This window comes from Salmo trutta, chromosome 3, assembly GCF_901001165.1.
Source record: "Salmo trutta chromosome 3, fSalTru1.1, whole genome shotgun sequence".
Classification (NCBI taxonomy): Eukaryota; Metazoa; Chordata; class Actinopteri; order Salmoniformes; family Salmonidae; genus Salmo; species Salmo trutta.
Genome location: NC_042959.1, coordinates 33,695,654 through 33,713,039, shown reverse-complemented (window position 1 = coordinate 33,713,039; position 17,386 = coordinate 33,695,654). Strand labels below are relative to the sequence as shown.

General features: G+C 43.5%; 4 protein-coding genes across 22 annotated transcripts in view; all 4 read right to left on the bottom strand.

The window, feature by feature from the left end:
• LOC115173577 (protocadherin alpha-C2) overlaps nt 1-17,386 on the bottom strand; it is a 231,451-nt gene that overhangs the window by 73,910 nt on the left and 140,155 nt on the right. Inside the window, exon 1 of one of the 19 annotated variants that reach the window (XM_029731936.1) lies at nt 13,705-16,202. The exons of 17 other annotated variants lie outside the window; for them this stretch is intronic. In XM_029731936.1, the coding sequence (XP_029587796.1) occupies nt 13,705-16,074 (2,370 nt within the window). In that variant the 5' untranslated portion in view covers nt 16,075-16,202. Of the gene's footprint in view, nt 1-46; nt 2,556-13,704; nt 16,203-17,386 lie in introns of those variants that run through there. One more of the 19 variants, XM_029731927.1, reaches the window with a different exon arrangement.
• Nucleotides 3,019-5,962, bottom strand: LOC115163759 (protocadherin alpha-8-like). Its single transcript, XM_029715928.1, has 2 exons — nt 3,487-5,962; nt 3,019-3,022 (listed from the first exon to the last, which is right to left on the bottom strand). The coding sequence occupies exons 1-2, from the start codon at nt 5,925-5,927 to the stop codon at nt 3,019-3,021; spliced, it is 2,445 nt and encodes an 814-aa protein (XP_029571788.1). The 5' UTR covers nt 5,928-5,962.
• LOC115163752 (protocadherin alpha-4-like) lies at nt 6,008-10,018 on the bottom strand. The gene is made up of 2 exons (XM_029715915.1): nt 6,976-10,018; nt 6,008-6,100 (listed from the first exon to the last, which is right to left on the bottom strand). The coding sequence occupies exons 1-2, from the start codon at nt 9,436-9,438 to the stop codon at nt 6,008-6,010; spliced, it is 2,556 nt and encodes an 851-aa protein (XP_029571775.1). The 5' UTR covers nt 9,439-10,018.
• LOC115173681 (protocadherin alpha-2-like) lies at nt 10,248-12,946 on the bottom strand. Its single transcript, XM_029731990.1, has one exon. The coding sequence runs from the start codon at nt 12,753-12,755 to the stop codon at nt 10,356-10,358; it is 2,400 nt and encodes a 799-aa protein (XP_029587850.1). The 5' UTR covers nt 12,756-12,946; the 3' UTR covers nt 10,248-10,355.

Sequence of the window (17,386 nt, the reverse complement as noted above, 5' to 3'; positions counted from 1 at the left end):
GCTATATTTCAATAGACAAATAGGCTCGTTTATGTATAGATCTTACCTTGTCTTTGTTGGGTAATGTCTGAGTCCTGTCAAACGTGTCATTTCCATTAATACTGATCAGTTCTGCATCTGCAGGTGGATACGGCGCGGGGAAAACCACTACGTCACTCTTCAGTGTGTCTGAGCTGAAACACACGTCATACTGCTGAGTAGATTTAGAGTAAGACCAGCTCCCGTCAGGGTGTGTGGTGATCATTGGGGCGCTGTACCTTTTGAAACTGTCGTCTGTCCTTTGGCATTTTACAGCGATTAAACTGATGAGGCTCAGTAAAAATATCACTGACACCGAGGCAATGGCGATCAGCAAATACAAGTTTAAATCAGAGAAGCTCTCCTCCTTTCTCGGTACGTTTCTGTATTGAGTCTGTATTTCACCTGTACTTTCAACCACCACTACATCAATAGACACAGTCGCTGACAGTGAGGGTTCTCCGTTATCAGACACCACCACGACCAACGGGTGGGTTTTCAGGTCATTGTCACTCATTCGCCTCTTAGTCCTTAGTTCCCCGGTGCTGGTTCCGATTCGGAAGAGGTTGGTTCCCTTGGGCTCAGAGATGTGATAAGAAAGCAGCGCATTGTAGCCAGAGTCGGAGTCTACAGCCCTGATCTTGGCCACAAAGTAGCCCGCTTCAGCAGAATAGGGAATGTTCTCAGAGTTAACAGAGCCGTGATCAGAATAGGGCGCGAGAATCCCAGGAATGTTGTCATTCTCATCCAGGATAAAAACGTTCACAGTCACGTTGCTGCTGAGAGGAGGAACACCAGAGTCTGTGGCCTGAACTTTAAAATGGAACGTTTTTATCTCCTCATAGTTAAAAGACTGCAGGCTGACTATATCTCCTGTATCTGAGTTTATATTTACAGAAGATGATATTGAAACACTTTTATCTAATAATGAATACGTCACTTTTGCATTTTCATCTGAATCTGGATCAAAAGCAGACGTCGTATAAATGACGTCACCTACCGGACTGTTCTCTTTCACATAAACATTAATAACGGGTTCTGAGAAGCGAGGAGCGTTGTCATTCACATCAGAAACCTCTACAGTAACAACGCTGGTGCTGGAGAGAGGCGGGGTCCCTTCATCCGTAGCTGTGATGGTGACATTATACTGAGAAACACTCTCTCTGTCAAGAGGCCCATCTACTACTAACGAATAATAGTTTTTATAGTTCGACTTCAGTTTAAAAGGAACAGAGCCAACAAGTTTACAGTTGGTGAGGCCGTTTTTCCCTCCATCTTTATCTATCACAGTTACCAAGGCGACCACTGTCCCCATTTCACTATCCTCTTTCACTGGGCTCATAAGTGACGTCACCGAGACTTCAGGGGCATTGTCGTTGACATCAATAACTTCCACCAACACTTTAGAATAACCACTGCGGGGCGAGGGGCCTTGGTCAGTTGCTTGCACCCGGATTTCATACGCAGCATTTGCCTCATGATCCAAATTCGCCTTTACAGTCATTACCCCAGTGTCAGAATTCAGGGCAAACATATCAGCAGGATTCAGATTCCCACGCTCAACGAATGAATACACGAGTTTACTGTGTAGTCCTTCGTCTAAATCAGTAGCACTGAGTGTTAAGACTGTAGTCCCAAAAGGTATATTCTCAGGCACACTGACCTTATACAGCGGCTTGCTAAATGAGGGTGAATTATCATTAGAATCTATGACATTTACAACAATAGGCAGCGTTCCGGATCGTGGAGGTTTTCCTCCGTCTACAGCGGTCAGTGTGAGCTGGATCACGGGCTGTTTCTCTCGGTCTAAAGCTTTCTGCAGCACCAACTCAGCAGACACACTCTGCTCTCCGCCGCTCTGTACATCCAGGGAGAAGTGTTCATTCGGGCTCAGCTTGTAGCTCTTTACCGAGTTACTGCCCGTGTCTGCGTCATTCGCTATTGGTAGTGGGTATCGCTCGCCGGGGTATGAAGATTCAGATATGTTAAAAGTAGCAACCTTTTTCATGAATGACGGAGAATTGTCATTGATGTCTAAAATATTCACCTCAATGCGGTGGAGAAGCATAGGATGGCTCAATATGGCCTCTATATTTAGAGAGCACTTTACCGTACTCGGACAAAGCTCCTCTCTGTCTATTCTCTCGTTAACGAACAGTGCTCCTGTTTTCAGATTCGCATCAAAATACCTCTTACTATGTCCCGATACAATCCTTAGACCCCTCGACTCCAGTTCGTGTACATTAAGGTTTAAATCCTTAGCGAGATTCCCCACGAACGTGCCTTTGTCCACCTCCTCTGAAACGGAGTAAGAGATCTGCGCTGCAGACCAGTCAAATAAACAAAGCAACACGACGCACTGAATCCAAACGCTTTCCCTTTGTCTTCGACGACCCATCGCTGCGTGTACAAAGTAAATGAATCCAATAGAAAATATTCACATGTCAATGAAACCTAATTTAAAAAAATAATAATCAGTTAGATAGATCCTGTACACAACCCCGCCCTCTCAGTCTCACCGCCATTCGAGTGTCTCTTGACAAAGGCGCTCGGGACTTGTGACTCGATTCCCTTTTTCATTCAGAGAGGAGGAGTCATAAGAATATCAAATTCTGTGGTCTATAGCGACATCGTGTGTTGTTTATAGCCTATATTACTCATGTAATAATAAGAGAGTATATCATTTGACTAGTTAGAATACGGAGGTAAACTCCAGTGTACAGTCTCGTGTTGGACATCCGCTACACGAAATGACGATGTCTTTATTAAAGGACAAGCGATCTATTCAATGCAAAACACGGGGAAGTAGCGAACAAAAGGTCAACCCAACATAATGAAACACATGTTCTGATGACATTAACAGAAGCTAGAACAATCAACGAGGAGTAAAGACCGAAGGGATATCGAGATACAAAGCTCAAGGGGTTAACAGTGTGACGCGCTCTAGGCTGCAAAGTGAGAAAAACGTTGCATCCATTCCATTACACCAGTGACAAGCGTTCATCTAAAGAGAACACGGCTCCCATCAGCGGAGAGCAAAAACGGTTTCAGCACCATGGAAAGCACCTGGTAAGCTTGCACCGCTTACTGAACATAGTCCGTTGGAAACAAATGCGGTTGACATGGTTACACAATAGGCATATGTACCTTTAAACTGATCATGTCAATAGCGGTTGTGTAACCCATATCATCAATCTGAAAAATGATGCATCGATATATTTCCCATACGTTGAATACGTTCCTGTCTTTTTTCTCACTATACCCTAAATACTTACGACTTTGCTGGGGTTAGGCACATTTAAACGCTCAGCTCCGAAGTTTAGCGCACTTTCAGAACCATGGACAGCAACACTCCCTTTATGAAGCCAGGAGGCCATACACACAGTGAAAAACAAAGCCAATATAAAAACTCTTGAGTGGATGGATGTTTTCAACGTAATAGCAACTTTGAAAGCAATATTCTTTGACTGAGAGTTCAAAGGAGTATACAAATATGCTTCAACATAAGATGTATAGGTTAGTTTATGTAGAGATCTCACCTTGTCTTGGTTGGGTAATGTCTGAGTCCTGTCAAACGTGTCATTTCCATTAATACTGATCAGTTCTGCATCTGCAGGTGGATACGGCGCGGGGAAAACCACTACGTCACTCTTCAGTGTGTCTGAGCTGAAACACACGTCATACTGCTGAGTAGATTTAGAGTAAGACCAGCTCCCGTCGGGGTGTGTGGTGATCATTGGGGCGCTGTACCTTTCGAAACTGTCGTCTGTCCTGTGGCATTTTACAGCGATTAAACTGATGAGGCTCAGTAAAAATATCACTGACACCGAGGCAATGGCGATCAGCAAATACAGGTTTAAATCAGAGAAGCTCTCCTCCTTTCTCGGTACGTTTCTGTATTGAGTCTGTATTTCACCTGTACTTTCAACCACCACTACATCAATAGACACAGTCGCTGACAGTGAGGGTTCTCCGTTATCAGAAACCACCACGACCAACGGGTGGGTTTTCAGGTCATTGTCACTCATTCGCCTCTTAGTCCTTAGTTCCCCGGTGCTGGTTCCGATTCGGAAGAGGTTGGTTCCCTTGGGCTCAGAGATGTGATAAGAAAGCAGCGCATTGTAGCCAGAGTCGGAGTCTACAGCCCTGATCTTGGCCACAAAGTAGCCCGCTTCAGCAGAATAGGGAATGTTCTCAGAGTTAACGGTGCCGTGATCAGAATAGGGCGCGAGAATCCCAGGTCTGTTGTCATTCTCATCCAGGATAAAAACGTTCACAGTCACGTTGCTGCTGAGAGGAGGAACACCAGAGTCTGTGGCCTGAACTTTAAAATGGAACGTTTTTATCTCCTCATAGTTAAAAGACTGCAGGCTGACTATATCTCCTGTATCTGAGTTTATATTTACAGAAGATGATATTGAAACACTTTTGTCTAATAATGAATACGTCACTTTTGCATTTTCATCTGAATCTGGATCAAAAGCAGACGTCGTATAAATGACGTCACCTACCGGACTGTTCTCTTTAACATAAACATTAATAACGGGTTCTGAGAAGCGAGGAGCGTTGTCATTCACATCAGAAACCTCTACAGTAACAACGCTGGTGCTGGAGAGAGGCGGGGTCCCTTCATCCGTAGCTGTGATGGTGACATTATACTGAGAAACACTCTCTCTGTCAAGAGGCCCATCTACTACTAACGAATAATAGTTTTTATAGTTCGACTTCAGTTTAAAAGGAACAGAGCCAACAAGTTTACAGTTGGTGAGGCCGTTTTTCCCTCCATCTTTATCTATCACAGTTACCAAGGCGACCACTGTCCCCATTTCACTATCCTCTTTCACTGGGCTCATAAGTGACGTCACCGAGACTTCAGGGGCATTGTCGTTGACATCAATAACTTCCACCAACACTTTAGAATAACCACTGCGGGGCGAGGAGCCTTGGTCAGTTGCTTGCACCCGGATTTCATACGCAGCATTTGCCTCATGATCCAAATTCGCCTTTACAGTCATTTCCCCAGTGTCTGAATTCAGGGCAAACATATCAGCAGGATTCAGATTCCCACGCTCAACGAATGAATACACGAGTTTACTGTTTAGTCTTTCGTCTAAATCAGTAGCACTGAGTGTTAAGACTGTAGTCCCAAAAGGTATATTCTCAGGCACACTGACCTTATACAGCGGCTTGCTAAATGAGGGTGAATTATCATTAGAATCTATGACATTTACAACAATAGGCAGCGTTCCGGATCGTGGAGGTTTTCCTCCGTCTGCAGCGGTCAGTGTGAGCTGGATCACGGGCTGTTTCTCTCGGTCTAAAGCTTTCTGCAGCACCAACTCAGCAGACACACTCTGCTCTCCGCCGCTCTGTACATCCAGGGAGAAGTGTTCATTCGGGCTCAGCTTGTAGCTCTTTACCGAGTTACTGCCCGTGTCTGCGTCATTCGCTATTGGTAGTGGGTATCGCTCGCCGGGGTATGAAGATTCAGATATGTTAAAAGTAGCAACCTTTTTCATGAATGACGGAGAATTGTCATTGATGTCTAAAATATTCACCTCAATGCGGTGGAGAAGCATAGGATGGCTCAATATGGCCTCTATATTTAGAGAGCACTTTACCGTACTCGGACAAAGCTCCTCTCTGTCTATTCTCTCGTTAACGAACAGTGCTCCTGTTTTCAGATTCGCATCAAAATACCTCTTACTATGTCCCGATACAATCCTTAGACCCCTCGACTCCAGTTCGTGTACATTAAGGTTTAAATCCTTAGCGAGATTCCCCACGAACGTGCCTTTGTCCACCTCCTCTGAAACGGAGTAAGAGATCTGCGCTGCAGACCAGTCAAATAAAAAAAGCAACACGACGCACTGAATCCAAACGCTTTCCCTTTGTCTTCGACGACCCATCGCTGCGTGTACAAAGTAAATTAATCCAATAGAAAATATTCACATGTCAATGAAACCTAATTTAAAAAAATAATAATCAGTTAGATAGATCCTGTACACAACCCCGCCCTCTCAGTCTCACCGCCATTCGAGTGTCTCTTGACAAAGGCGCTCGGGACTTGTGACTCGATTCCCTTTTTCATTCAGAGAGGAGGAGTCATAAGAATATCAAATTCTGTGGTCTATAGCGACATCGTGTGTTGTTTATAGCCTATATTACTCATGTAATAATAAGAGAGTATATCATTTGACTAGTTAGAATACGGAGGTAAACTCCAGTGTACAGTCTCGTGTTGGACATCCGCTACACGAAATGACGATGTCTTTATTAAAGGACAAGCGATCTATTCAATGCAAAACACGGGGAAGTAGCGAACAAAAGGTCAACTCAACATAATGAAACACATGTTCTGATGACATTAACAGAAGCTAGAACAATCAACGAGGAGTAAAGACCGAAGGGATATCGAGATACAAAGCTCAAGGGGTTAACAGTGTGACGCGCTCTAGGCTGCAAAGTGAGAAAAACGTTGCATCCATTCCATTACACCAGTGACAAGCGTTCATCTAAAGAGAACACGGCTCCCATCAGCGGAGAGCAAAAACGGTTTCAGCACCATGGAAAGCACCTGGTAAGCTTGCACCGCTTACTGAACATAGTCCGTTGGAAACAAATGCGGTTGACATGGATACACAATAGGCATATGTACCTTTAGACTGATCATGTCAATAGCGGTTGTGTAACCCATATCATCAATCTGAAAAATGATGCATCGATATATTTCCCATACGTTGAATACGTTCCTGTCTTTTTTCTCACTATACCCTAAATACTTACGACTTTGCTGGGGTTAGGCACATTTAAACGCTCAGCTCCGAAGTTTAGCGCACTTTCAGAACCATGGACAGCAACACTCCCTTTATGAAGCCAGGAGGCCATACACACAGTGAAAAACAAAGCCAATATAAAAACTCTTGAGTGGATGGATGTTTTCAACGTAATAGCAACTTTGAAAGCAATATTCTTTGACTGAGAGTTCAAAGGAGTATACAAATATGCTTCAACATAAGATGTATAGGTTAGTTTATGTAGAGATCTCACCTTGTCTTGGTTGGGTAATGTCTGAGTCCTGTCAAACGTGTCATTTCCATTAATACTGATCAGTTCTGCATCTGTAGGTGGATACGGCGCCGGGAAAACCACTACGTCACTCTTCAGTGTGTCTGAGCTGAAACACACGTCATACTGCTGAGTAGATTTAGAGTAAGACCAGCTCCCGTCGGGGTGTGTGGTGATCATTGGGGCGCTGTACCTTTTGAAACTGTCGTCTGTCCTGTGGCATTTTACAGCGATTAAACTGATAAGGCTCAGTAAAAATATCACTGACACCGAGGCAATGGCGATCAGCAAATACAGGTTTAAATCAGAGAAGCTCTCCTCCTTTCTCGGTACGTTTCTGTATTGAGTCTGTATTGAGTCTGTACTTTCAACCACCACTACATCAATAGACACAGTCGCTGACAGTGAGGGTTCTCCGTTATCAGAAACCTCCACGACCAACGGGTGGGTTTTCAGGTCATTGTCACTCATTCGCCTCTTAGTCCTTAGTTCCCCGGTGCTGGTTCCGATTCGGAAGAGGTTGGATCCCTTGGGCTCAGAGATGTGATAAGAAAGCAGCGCATTGTAGCCAGAGTCGGAGTCTACAGCCCTGATCTTGGCCACAAAGTAGCCCGCTTCAGCAGAATAGGGAATGTTCTCAGAGTTAACAGAGCCGTGATCAGAATAGGGCGCGAGAATCCCAGGTCTGTTGTCATTCTCATCCAGGATAAAAACGTTCACAGTCACGTTGCTGCTGAGCGGAGGAACACCAGAGTCTGTGGCCTGAACTTTAAAATTGAACTTTTTTATCTCCTCATAGTTAAAAGACTGCAGACTGACTATATCTCCTGTATCTGAGTTTATATTAATATACGATGATTTTGAAACACTTTTATCTAATAATGAATACGTCATCTTTGCATTTTCATCTGAATCTGGATCAAAAGCAGACGTCGTATAAATGACGTCACCTACCGGACTGTTCTCTTTAACATAAACATTAATAACGGGTTCTGAGAAGCGAGGAGCGTTGTCATTCACATCAGAAACCTCTACAGTAACAACGCTGGTGCTGGAGAGAGGCGGGGTCCCTTCATCCGTAGCTGTGATGGTGACATTATACTGAGAAACACTCTCTCTGTCAAGAGGCCCATCTACTACTAATGAATAATCGTTTTTATAATTCAATTTCAATTTAAAGGGCACTGGCCCAACAAGTTTACTGTTAGTGAGGCCATTTTTACCACCATCTTTATCTGTGACTGTCACCAAGGCGACCACTGTCCCCATCTCAGCATCCTCTTTCACGGGGCTCATGAGTGACGTCACGTATATTTCTGGGAAATTGTCATTCAAATCAATAACTTCCACTAATAGTTTCCCGTGTGCACTACGGGGTGATGAGCCTTGGTCTGTCGCCTGCACACGAATTTCATATGAAGGACTTTCCTCATAATCCACATTTCCCTTAACTGTGATTGCTCCAGTGTCTGAATTTATATCAAACATATCAGAGGGGTTCACGTTACCACGTTTGATAAAGGAATATACAACTTTACCGTTGACTCCCTCATCTACATCTGTGGCATTTAGCTGAATGACCTTAGTTCCGAACGGAACATTTTCATTAACGCGAACCTTGTACAGCGGCTTACTGAACGTGGGGGAATTATCATTGGCATCAATTACGTTCACTATTATCAGCAATGTCCCCGATCGTGGAGGTTTTCCTCCGTCTACAGCGGTCAGTGTGAGCTGGATCACGGGCTGTTTCTCTCGGTCTAAAGCTTTCTGCAGCACCAACTCAGCAGACACACTCTGCTCTCCGCCGCTCTGTACATCCAGGGAGAAGTGTTCATTCGGGCTCAGCTTGTAGCTCTTTACCGAGTTACTGCCCGTGTCTGAATCGATTGCTATCGGTAAAAGATATCGCTCGTCTGTGGATGATGATTCAGAAATGTTGAATGAATATAATTTTTCAAGGAAAGATGGTGCATTGTCATTAACGTCTAAAATATTAACCTCAATGCGGTGGAGCTGCGTAGGATGGCTCAATATGGCCTGTATGTTTAGCGAACACTTTACCGTATTCGGACAAAGCTCCTCTCTGTCTATTCTCTCGTTAACGAACAGTATCCCCGTTTTCAGATTCGCATCAAAATACCTCTTACTATGTCCCGATACAATCCTTAGACCCCTCGACTCCAGTTCGTGTACATTAAGGTTTAAATCCTTAGCGAGATTCCCCACGAACGTGCCTTTGTCCACCTCCTCTGAAACGGAGTAAGAGATCTGCGCTGCAGACCAGTCAAATAAGCAAAGCAACACGACGCACTGAATCCAAACGCTTTCGCTTTGTCTTCGATGATCCATCGCGGCTTGTACGAAACGTATTATTCCAGAAATAGAAGTGGCATGTCCATTGAAACCACAACAAAAAAAATCCGTCAAATAAGAGATCCACACAACCCAGCCCTCTTCCTCTCACCACCATTCGAGTGTTTCTCTTGACAAAGCGTGACGGTGTTTTTTTCTTTCATTCAGAGAGGAGGAGTCATAGAATATAAGTGACCACTCTCCCATTCCTGGTCTATAGCGACACCATGTGTTACTTGTTTGATTTAACTCAACGTTTTATACCACATCATTAACTTACTGTGATAGTAGCAAGCAAATAGCAGATATGACTGTATACGTATCCATTGGCTAATGTTGTATCAACTATGAATCAACCGCATGATAGAGTCCAGTTTGAATACAGGTGCTCAGGTTGGGACGCGTAAAACGGCAAACACTGGGGAACAATTAAAATGAGTATCAATAGTCATTTAAAGTCGTGGTGATAAAGGTAAAAGTTAGTAACGAGGACAGCTGTCAAAGAGTCAGGTAACCAAATACAGGAGGCCCTATTGATCCCCCATATAGAAAACTGCCAGATTGAATGTTCCTGGGGAAGACAAAGCAGAGAGCTAAAAAATACTTTTCAAACCAACTTTCTACATCACTTGAAAATGTCCATTCCACTTTCAACGTTTAAAAGTATCGATCCGAAAAGGCCTCTGCCCCTCGAAACCAAAGAACGCTGTTTCAGCACCACCGAGAACGTCTGTGCTTTCAAAGCGATGTTCTTTTGTACATTTCCACTCAATTTATTCCCAGAAATATTCTTATACGATATCAAAAACTAAATTGGCCATGCAAACATTTGTATGATAACTCTGAAACCGTTTGATAAATGTCTGTCATTATCCCAAAAACTGCAATCACAAAGCTGGAGTTTAAAAAGACATTTACACATTCGTAACGGGTATTACTCTTACCTTGTCTTGGTTGGGTAATGTCTGAGTCCTGTCAAACGTGTCATTTCCATTAATACTGATCAGTTCTGCATCTGCAGGTGGATACGGCGCGGGGAAAACCACTACGTCACTCTTCAGTGTGTCTGAGCTGAAACACACGTCATACTGCTGAGTAGATTTAGAGTAAGACCAGCTCCCGTCGGGGTGTGTGGTGATCATTGGGGCGCTGTACCTTTTGAAACTGTCGTCTGTCCTGTGGCATTTTACAGCGATTAAACTGATGAGGCTCAGTAAAAATATCACTGACACCGAGGAAATGGCGATCAGCAAATACAGGTTTAAATCAGAGAAGCTCTCCTCCTTTCTCGGTACGTTTCTGTATTGAGTCTGTATTTCACCTGTACTTTCAACCACCACTACATCAATAGACACAGTCGCTGACAGTGAGGGTTCTCCGTTATCAGACACCACCACGACCAACGGGTGGGTTTTCAGGTCATTGTCACTCATTCGCCTCTTAGTCCTTAGTTCCCCGGTGCTGGTTCCGATTCTGAAGAGGTTGGTTCCCTTGGGCTCAGAGATGTGATAAGAAAGCAACGCATTGTAGCCGGAGTCGGAGTCTACAGCCCTGATCTTGGCCACAAAGTAGCCCGCTTCAGCAGAATAGGGAATGTTCTCAGAGTTAACGGAGCCGTGATCAGAATAGGGCGCGAGAATCCCAGGTCTGTTGTCATTCTCATCCAGGATAAAAACGTTCACAGTCACGTTGCTGCTGAGCGGAGGAACACCAGAGTCTGTGGCCTGAACTTTAAAATGGAAAGTTTGTATCTCCTCATAGTTAAAAGACTGAAGACTGACTATATCTCCTGTATCTGAGTTTATATTTACAGATGATGATATTGAAACACTTTTATCTAATAATGAATACGTCATCTTTGCATTTTCATCTGAATCTGGATCAAACGCAGACATCCTATAAATGACGTCACCTACCGGACTGTTCTCTTTCACATAAACATTAATAACGGGTTCTGAGAAGCGAGGAGCGTTGTCATTCACATCAGAAACGTCTACAGTAACAACGCTGGTGCTGGAGAGAGGCGGGGTCCCTTCATCCGTAGCGATGATGGTGACATTATACTGAGTAACGCTCTCCCTGTCCAGATGCCCGTCTACCACTAACGAATAATCGTTTTTGTGGTTCGACATCAGTTTGAAAGGAACAGACCCTACAAGTTTACTGTTACTGAAGCCATTTTTACCTCCATCTTTATCTGTAACTGTCACCAAGGCAACCACGGTCCCTATGCCAGCATCCTCTTTTACTGGGTTCATTAATGACGTCACAGATATTTCGGGAGCATTGTCATTGATATCAATAACTTCAACCAACACTTTAGAATAACCACTGCGGGCCGAAGGGCCTTGGTCCGTCGCTTGCACCCGTAGCTCATATGCTGCATTTTCCTCGTGATCTAAATTCGCCTTTACAGTAATCTCACCGCTTCGTGAATCTATGGAGAACATATCTGCATTGTTCACATTGCCACGCTTCATAAAGCTATATACAATGTCAGCGTTTGGACCCTCGTCTAAATCTGTAGCCTCTAACTTCAATAGTTGTGTCCCTAAAGATACATTTTCATTAACACGGACCTTGTAGAGTGATTTGCTAAATGTTGGCGAGTTATCATTGACATCTACTACGTGAACAATAATCTGTAACGTTCCCGATCGTGGAGGTTTTCCTCCGTCTACAGCGGTCAGTGTGAGCTGGATCACGGGCTGTTTCTCTCGGTCTAAAGCTTTCTGCAGCACCAACTCAGCAGACACACTCTGCTCTCCACCGCTCTGTACATCCAGGGAGAAGTGTTCATTCGGGCTCAGCTTGTAGCTCTTTACCGAGTTACTGCCCGTATCTGCGTCATTTGCTATAGGTAGAGGGTATCTCTCACCGGGTGAAGAAGATTCTGAAATGTTAAATGTATGATATTGTTCAAGGAATGACGGTGCATTGTCATTTACGTCAATAATATTTACTTCAATGCGGTGAAGAAACATAGGATGGCTCAATATGGCCTGTATATTTAGAGAACACTTTACCGTACTTGGACAAAGCTCCTCTCTGTCTATTCTCTCGTTAACGAACAGTACTCCCGTTTTCAAATTAGCCTCGAAATACTTCTTACTCTGTCCGGAAACAATTTTTAGACCCCTCGACTCCAGTTCGTGTACATTAAGGTTTAAATCCTTAGCGAGATTCCCCACGAACGTGCCTTTGTCCACCTCCTCTGAAACGGAGTAAGAGATCTGCGCTGCAGACCAGTCAAATAAACAAAGCAACGCGACGCACTGAATCCAAACGCTTTCCCTTTGTCTTCGACGATCCATCGCTGCGTGTACAAAACAAATTAATCCATAAGTCAAAATCGCATATCCATTAAAACCACAAAACGATCCGTTATACGTATATCAGAGATCCAATACAGCCCACCCGTCTACGTCTAATGGCGTTTCTCTTCAGAAAGCGGTCCGGACTGGTGACACTTCTCTTTTTTCATTCTGAAAGGAGGAGTCTTAGTTTGTCAAGGATTTATCTTCCGTTCGTGGTCTATAGTGACACCGTGTGTTACTTTTATACATTACTCGTATAAAACGAGAGTTGTCTCTGATGTGTTAGAATAGGCCTACAGAGATAACTTCAAATAAACAAACTCATGTTGTTTAGCGAAAGGTGCATGTATGTAAAAAAAAACACAAAAAAAAGGAATGTTTTGTTAAAATGAAAAACACAGGGAAAGGATCCAAAACGTTCAGCCACATTGAACAATAAACTATGTGTTGATTATATTCTGATATCGATGGCAGAAGCTATAAAAATCTAGGACGAGTAGCAGAGCAGTGATACGGATAGCTCAAGGGTTATCAACATTGTCATGCTGTCAAGACCGCAAAGACAACTCTGAAAAGCGAATTACCACGGTTTGCATACATTCAATTTAACCAGTGACATGTATCAGTCTAAAAACATCACTGGACATTGGAAGCACAAAGCACAAACGATTTGAGCCTCATGTACAGCAGCCACTACTATTTCACCGCTTGGTGAACACAGTCATTTGGAAACAAGTCTTCACCGTAGCCTATAAATCGTTGATACCATATGCATCCGTAGGCTGAAAATGTGGACAACTTATATCAATCTGAAACCTGCTATGATGTAAGCATATCTGCATATTTCCCAATGCCACATATCTCTGTCTGTTTTCCCACAACACAAAACACATTTAACTGGAAGTGCAGACACATTTAAACATCTGCGGGGGAGAGTTCCTCTTACCTTGTCTTTGTTGGGTAATGTCTGAGTCCTATCAAACGTGTCATTTCCATTAATACTGATCAGTTCTGCATCTGCAGGTGGATACGGCGCGGGGAAAACCACTACGTCACTCTTCAGTGTGTCTGAGCTGAAACACACGTCATACTGCTGAGTAGATTTAGAGTAAGACCAGCTCCCGTCAGGGTGTGTGGTGATGATTGGGGCGCTGTACCTTTTGAAACTGTCGTCTGTCCTGTGGCATTTTACAGCGATTAAACTGATGAGGCTCAGTAAAAATATCACTGACACCGAGGCAATGGCGATCAGCAAATACAAGTTTAAATCAGAGAAGCTCTCCTCCTTTCTCGGTACGTTTCTGTATTGAGTCTGGATTTCATCTGTACTTTCAACCACCACTACATCAATAGACACAGTCGCTGACAGTGAGGGTTCTCCGTTATCAGAAACCACCACGACCAACGGGTGGGTTTTCAGGTCATTGTCACTCATTCGCCTCTTAGTCCTTAGTTCCCCGGTGCTGGTTCCGATTCTGAAGAGGTTAGTTCCCTTGGGCTCAGAGATGTGATAAGAAAGCAGCGCATTGTAGCCAGAGTCGGAGTCTACAGCCCTGATCTTGGCTACAAAGTAGCCCGCTTCAGCAGAATAGGGAATGTTCTCAGAGTTAACGGAGCCGTGATCAGAATAGGGCGCGAGAATCCCAGGTCTGTTGTCATTCTCATCCAGGATAAAAACGTTCACAGTCACGTTGCTGCTGAGCGGAGGAACACCAGAGTCTGTGGCCTGAACTTTGAACTGGAAAGTTTTCATCTCTTCATAGTTAAAAGACTGCAGGCTGACTATATCTCCTGTATCCGAGTTTATATTTACAGCTGATGATATTGAAACATTTTTATCTAATAAAGAATAGGTTACTTTTGCATTTTCATCTGAATCTGGGTCAAAAGCAGACATCTTATAAATAACGTCTCCTATCGGACTGTTCTCTTTAACATAAACATTAATAACGGGTTCTGAGAAGCGAGGAGCGTTGTCATTCACATCAGAAACATCTACAGTAACAACGCTGGTGCTGGAGAGAGGCGGGGTCCCTTCATCCGTAGCTGTGATGGTGACATTATACTGAGAAACACTCTCTCTGTCAAGAGGCCCATCTACTACTAACGAATAATAGTTTTTATAGTTCGACTTTAGTTTAAAATGAACAGACCCTACAAGTTCACAGTTAGTGAGGCCATTTTTACCTCCATCGTTATCAGTTACTGTCACAAAGGCGACCACTGTCCCTATCTCGGCATCCTCTTTCACTGGACTTATGAGTGACGTCACTAAGATTTCTGGGGCATTGTCATTGACATCAATAACATCAACTAACACTTTACCATGTGCACTGCGAGGTGAGTGCCCTCGGTCCATCGCCTGAACCCGAATTTCAAATGCAGGACTATCTTCATGGTCCAAATTTCCCTTGACTGTAATTTCACCAGTGTCTGAATTGATGGCAAACATGTTTGAGGGGTCCAGATTTCCACGTTTTAAGAAAGAATACACTATCTCACCATTTACGCTCTCGTCTAAATCTGTTGCAGTGAGAGTTAATATATTTGTCCCAAAACGCGCATTTTCATAAACACGAACTTTATAAAGCGGCTTAGAAAATACTGGAGAATTGTCATTAACATCAATTACGTTAACAACGATAAGTAACGTCCCTGATCGAGGAGGTTTTCCTCCGTCTACAGCGGTCAGTGTGAGCTGGATCACGGGCTGTTTCTCTCGGTCTAAAGCTTTCTGCAGCACTAACTCAGCAGACACACTCTGCTCTCCGCCGCTCTGTACATCCAGGGAGAAGTGTTCATTCGGGCTCAGCTTGTAGCTCTTTACCGAGTTACTGCCCGTGTCTGCGTCATTTGCAATCGGTAGCATATATCGCTCGCCCGGCGTTGAAGACTCAGAGATGTTCAATGTGTGGGATTTTTCAACAAAAGAAGGTGTGTTATCATTAATATCTAAAATATTAACCTCAATACGATGCAGAAGCACAGGATGGCTCAATATGGCTTCGATATTCAAAGAGCACTTTATCGTATTTGGACAAAGCTCCTCTCTGTCTATTCTCTCGTTAACGTAAAGAATCCCTGTTTTTAAATTCGCCTCAAAATACATCTTACTATTTCCGGAAACAATCCTTAGACCCCTCGACTCCAGTTCGTGTACATTAAGGTTTAAATCCTTAGCGAGATTCCCCACGAACGTGCCTTTGTCCACCTCCTCTGAAACGGAGTAAGAGATCTGCGCTGCAGACCAGTCAAATAAACAAAGCAACGCGACGCACTGAATCCAAACGCTTTCCCTTTGTCTTCGACGATCCATCGCTGCATGTAGAAAAACAACTGAATCCAGTAAGTAAGGGTCATGTATCCATCAAAACCCGAAATATTGCGTTAAATGTCGGACATTCTGTACACAGCTCAGCCCTCTCTGTCTCATCACAACTCGACCGTTCCTCCTCACTACGCGCCCTGACAGTGACACTATTCTGTATTTTCCTTCAGAGGAGGAGTATAAAAACACATTTGACTTCGCTGCTTACCGTGGTCTATAGTGACACCCAGTGTTACGTGTTCGATTTCATGCCATTTTATATAATATATAGTTGACCTATTGTGATAGTAGTGAGCAAAATAGCAAAGATCACTGTGAATAACCGGCGACCAATGTAGTCTCAAATCTGAATCAACTACATGGTAGAGTCGACCACACCGTAGAGTCGAATTCGACTACACTTGCTCATGATGAGAACTTCAAAATGTGAAATGATGAAGATGGGAACATTTAAAATGAGTTATTATTATAGTCGGTTAGAAATAGTGGAAATACAGTTTAGATACAAGGACAGCTGTCGTTATTTGGTCGCCCATAGAAACTGCCAGATAGAATGTTAACGGGGGAGACAAAGCAGAGAGATGAAACATTTAAAACGAAATCAACTGTCTACCACTTGACTGAATCCATTCCACTTTCAACGATGATAAGAATTGATTCTAAAAGGCCTCTGCCCCTCGAAACCAAAGTACACTAACCGTTTCAGCACCACGGACAGCGTCTGCACATTCACAGCGATGTTCTTGTGCACATTGTTTTATTTTAAAAAAAAAGACTTAACCTTTTTTTTTAACTAGGCAAGTTAGTTAATAAGAATTCTTATTTACAGTGACAACCTACCACGGACAAACCCTAAATCGGACGACGCTGGGCCAATTGTGCGCCGCCCTATGGGACTCCCAATCACCGCCGGTTGTGATACAGCCTGGAAATATTGTTTCCGCAATGTCTGCCAATATATATTCTCATAAGTTATCAAAAACTAAATTGACCATGCAAACACGTGGAGGCATATAACTCTGAAACCATGATACAACTACATTTGACAAATGTCTGTAATTCTCCCCAAAACTGCAATATAAAACTGTGCTGGGGTTTAAAAAACATTATCACATTCGTTAAGCATATTACTCTTACCTTGTCTTGGTTGGGTAATGTTTGAGTCCTGTCAAACGTGTCATTTCCATTAATACTGATCAGTTCTGCATCTGCAGGTGGATACGGCGCGGGGAAAACCACTACGTCACTCTTCAGTGTGTCTGAGCTGAAACACACGTCATACTGCTGAGTAGATTTAGAG

Coding starts and splice junctions, on each gene's coding strand:
- LOC115163759 (XM_029715928.1), bottom strand. CDS start 5,927: ATGGGTCGTCGAAGACAAAGGGAAAGCGTTTGGATTCAGTGCGTCGTG.
- LOC115163752 (XM_029715915.1), bottom strand. CDS start 9,438: ATGGATCATCGAAGACAAAGCGAAAGCGTTTGGATTCAGTGCGTCGTG. Junction 6,101..6,975: donor CAAAGAATATTGCTTTCAAA/GTTGCTATTACG, acceptor TGAATGAAAAAG/GGAATCGAGTCACAAGTCCC.
- LOC115173681 (XM_029731990.1), bottom strand. CDS start 12,755: ATGGATCGTCGAAGACAAAGGGAAAGCGTTTGGATTCAGTGCGTCGCG.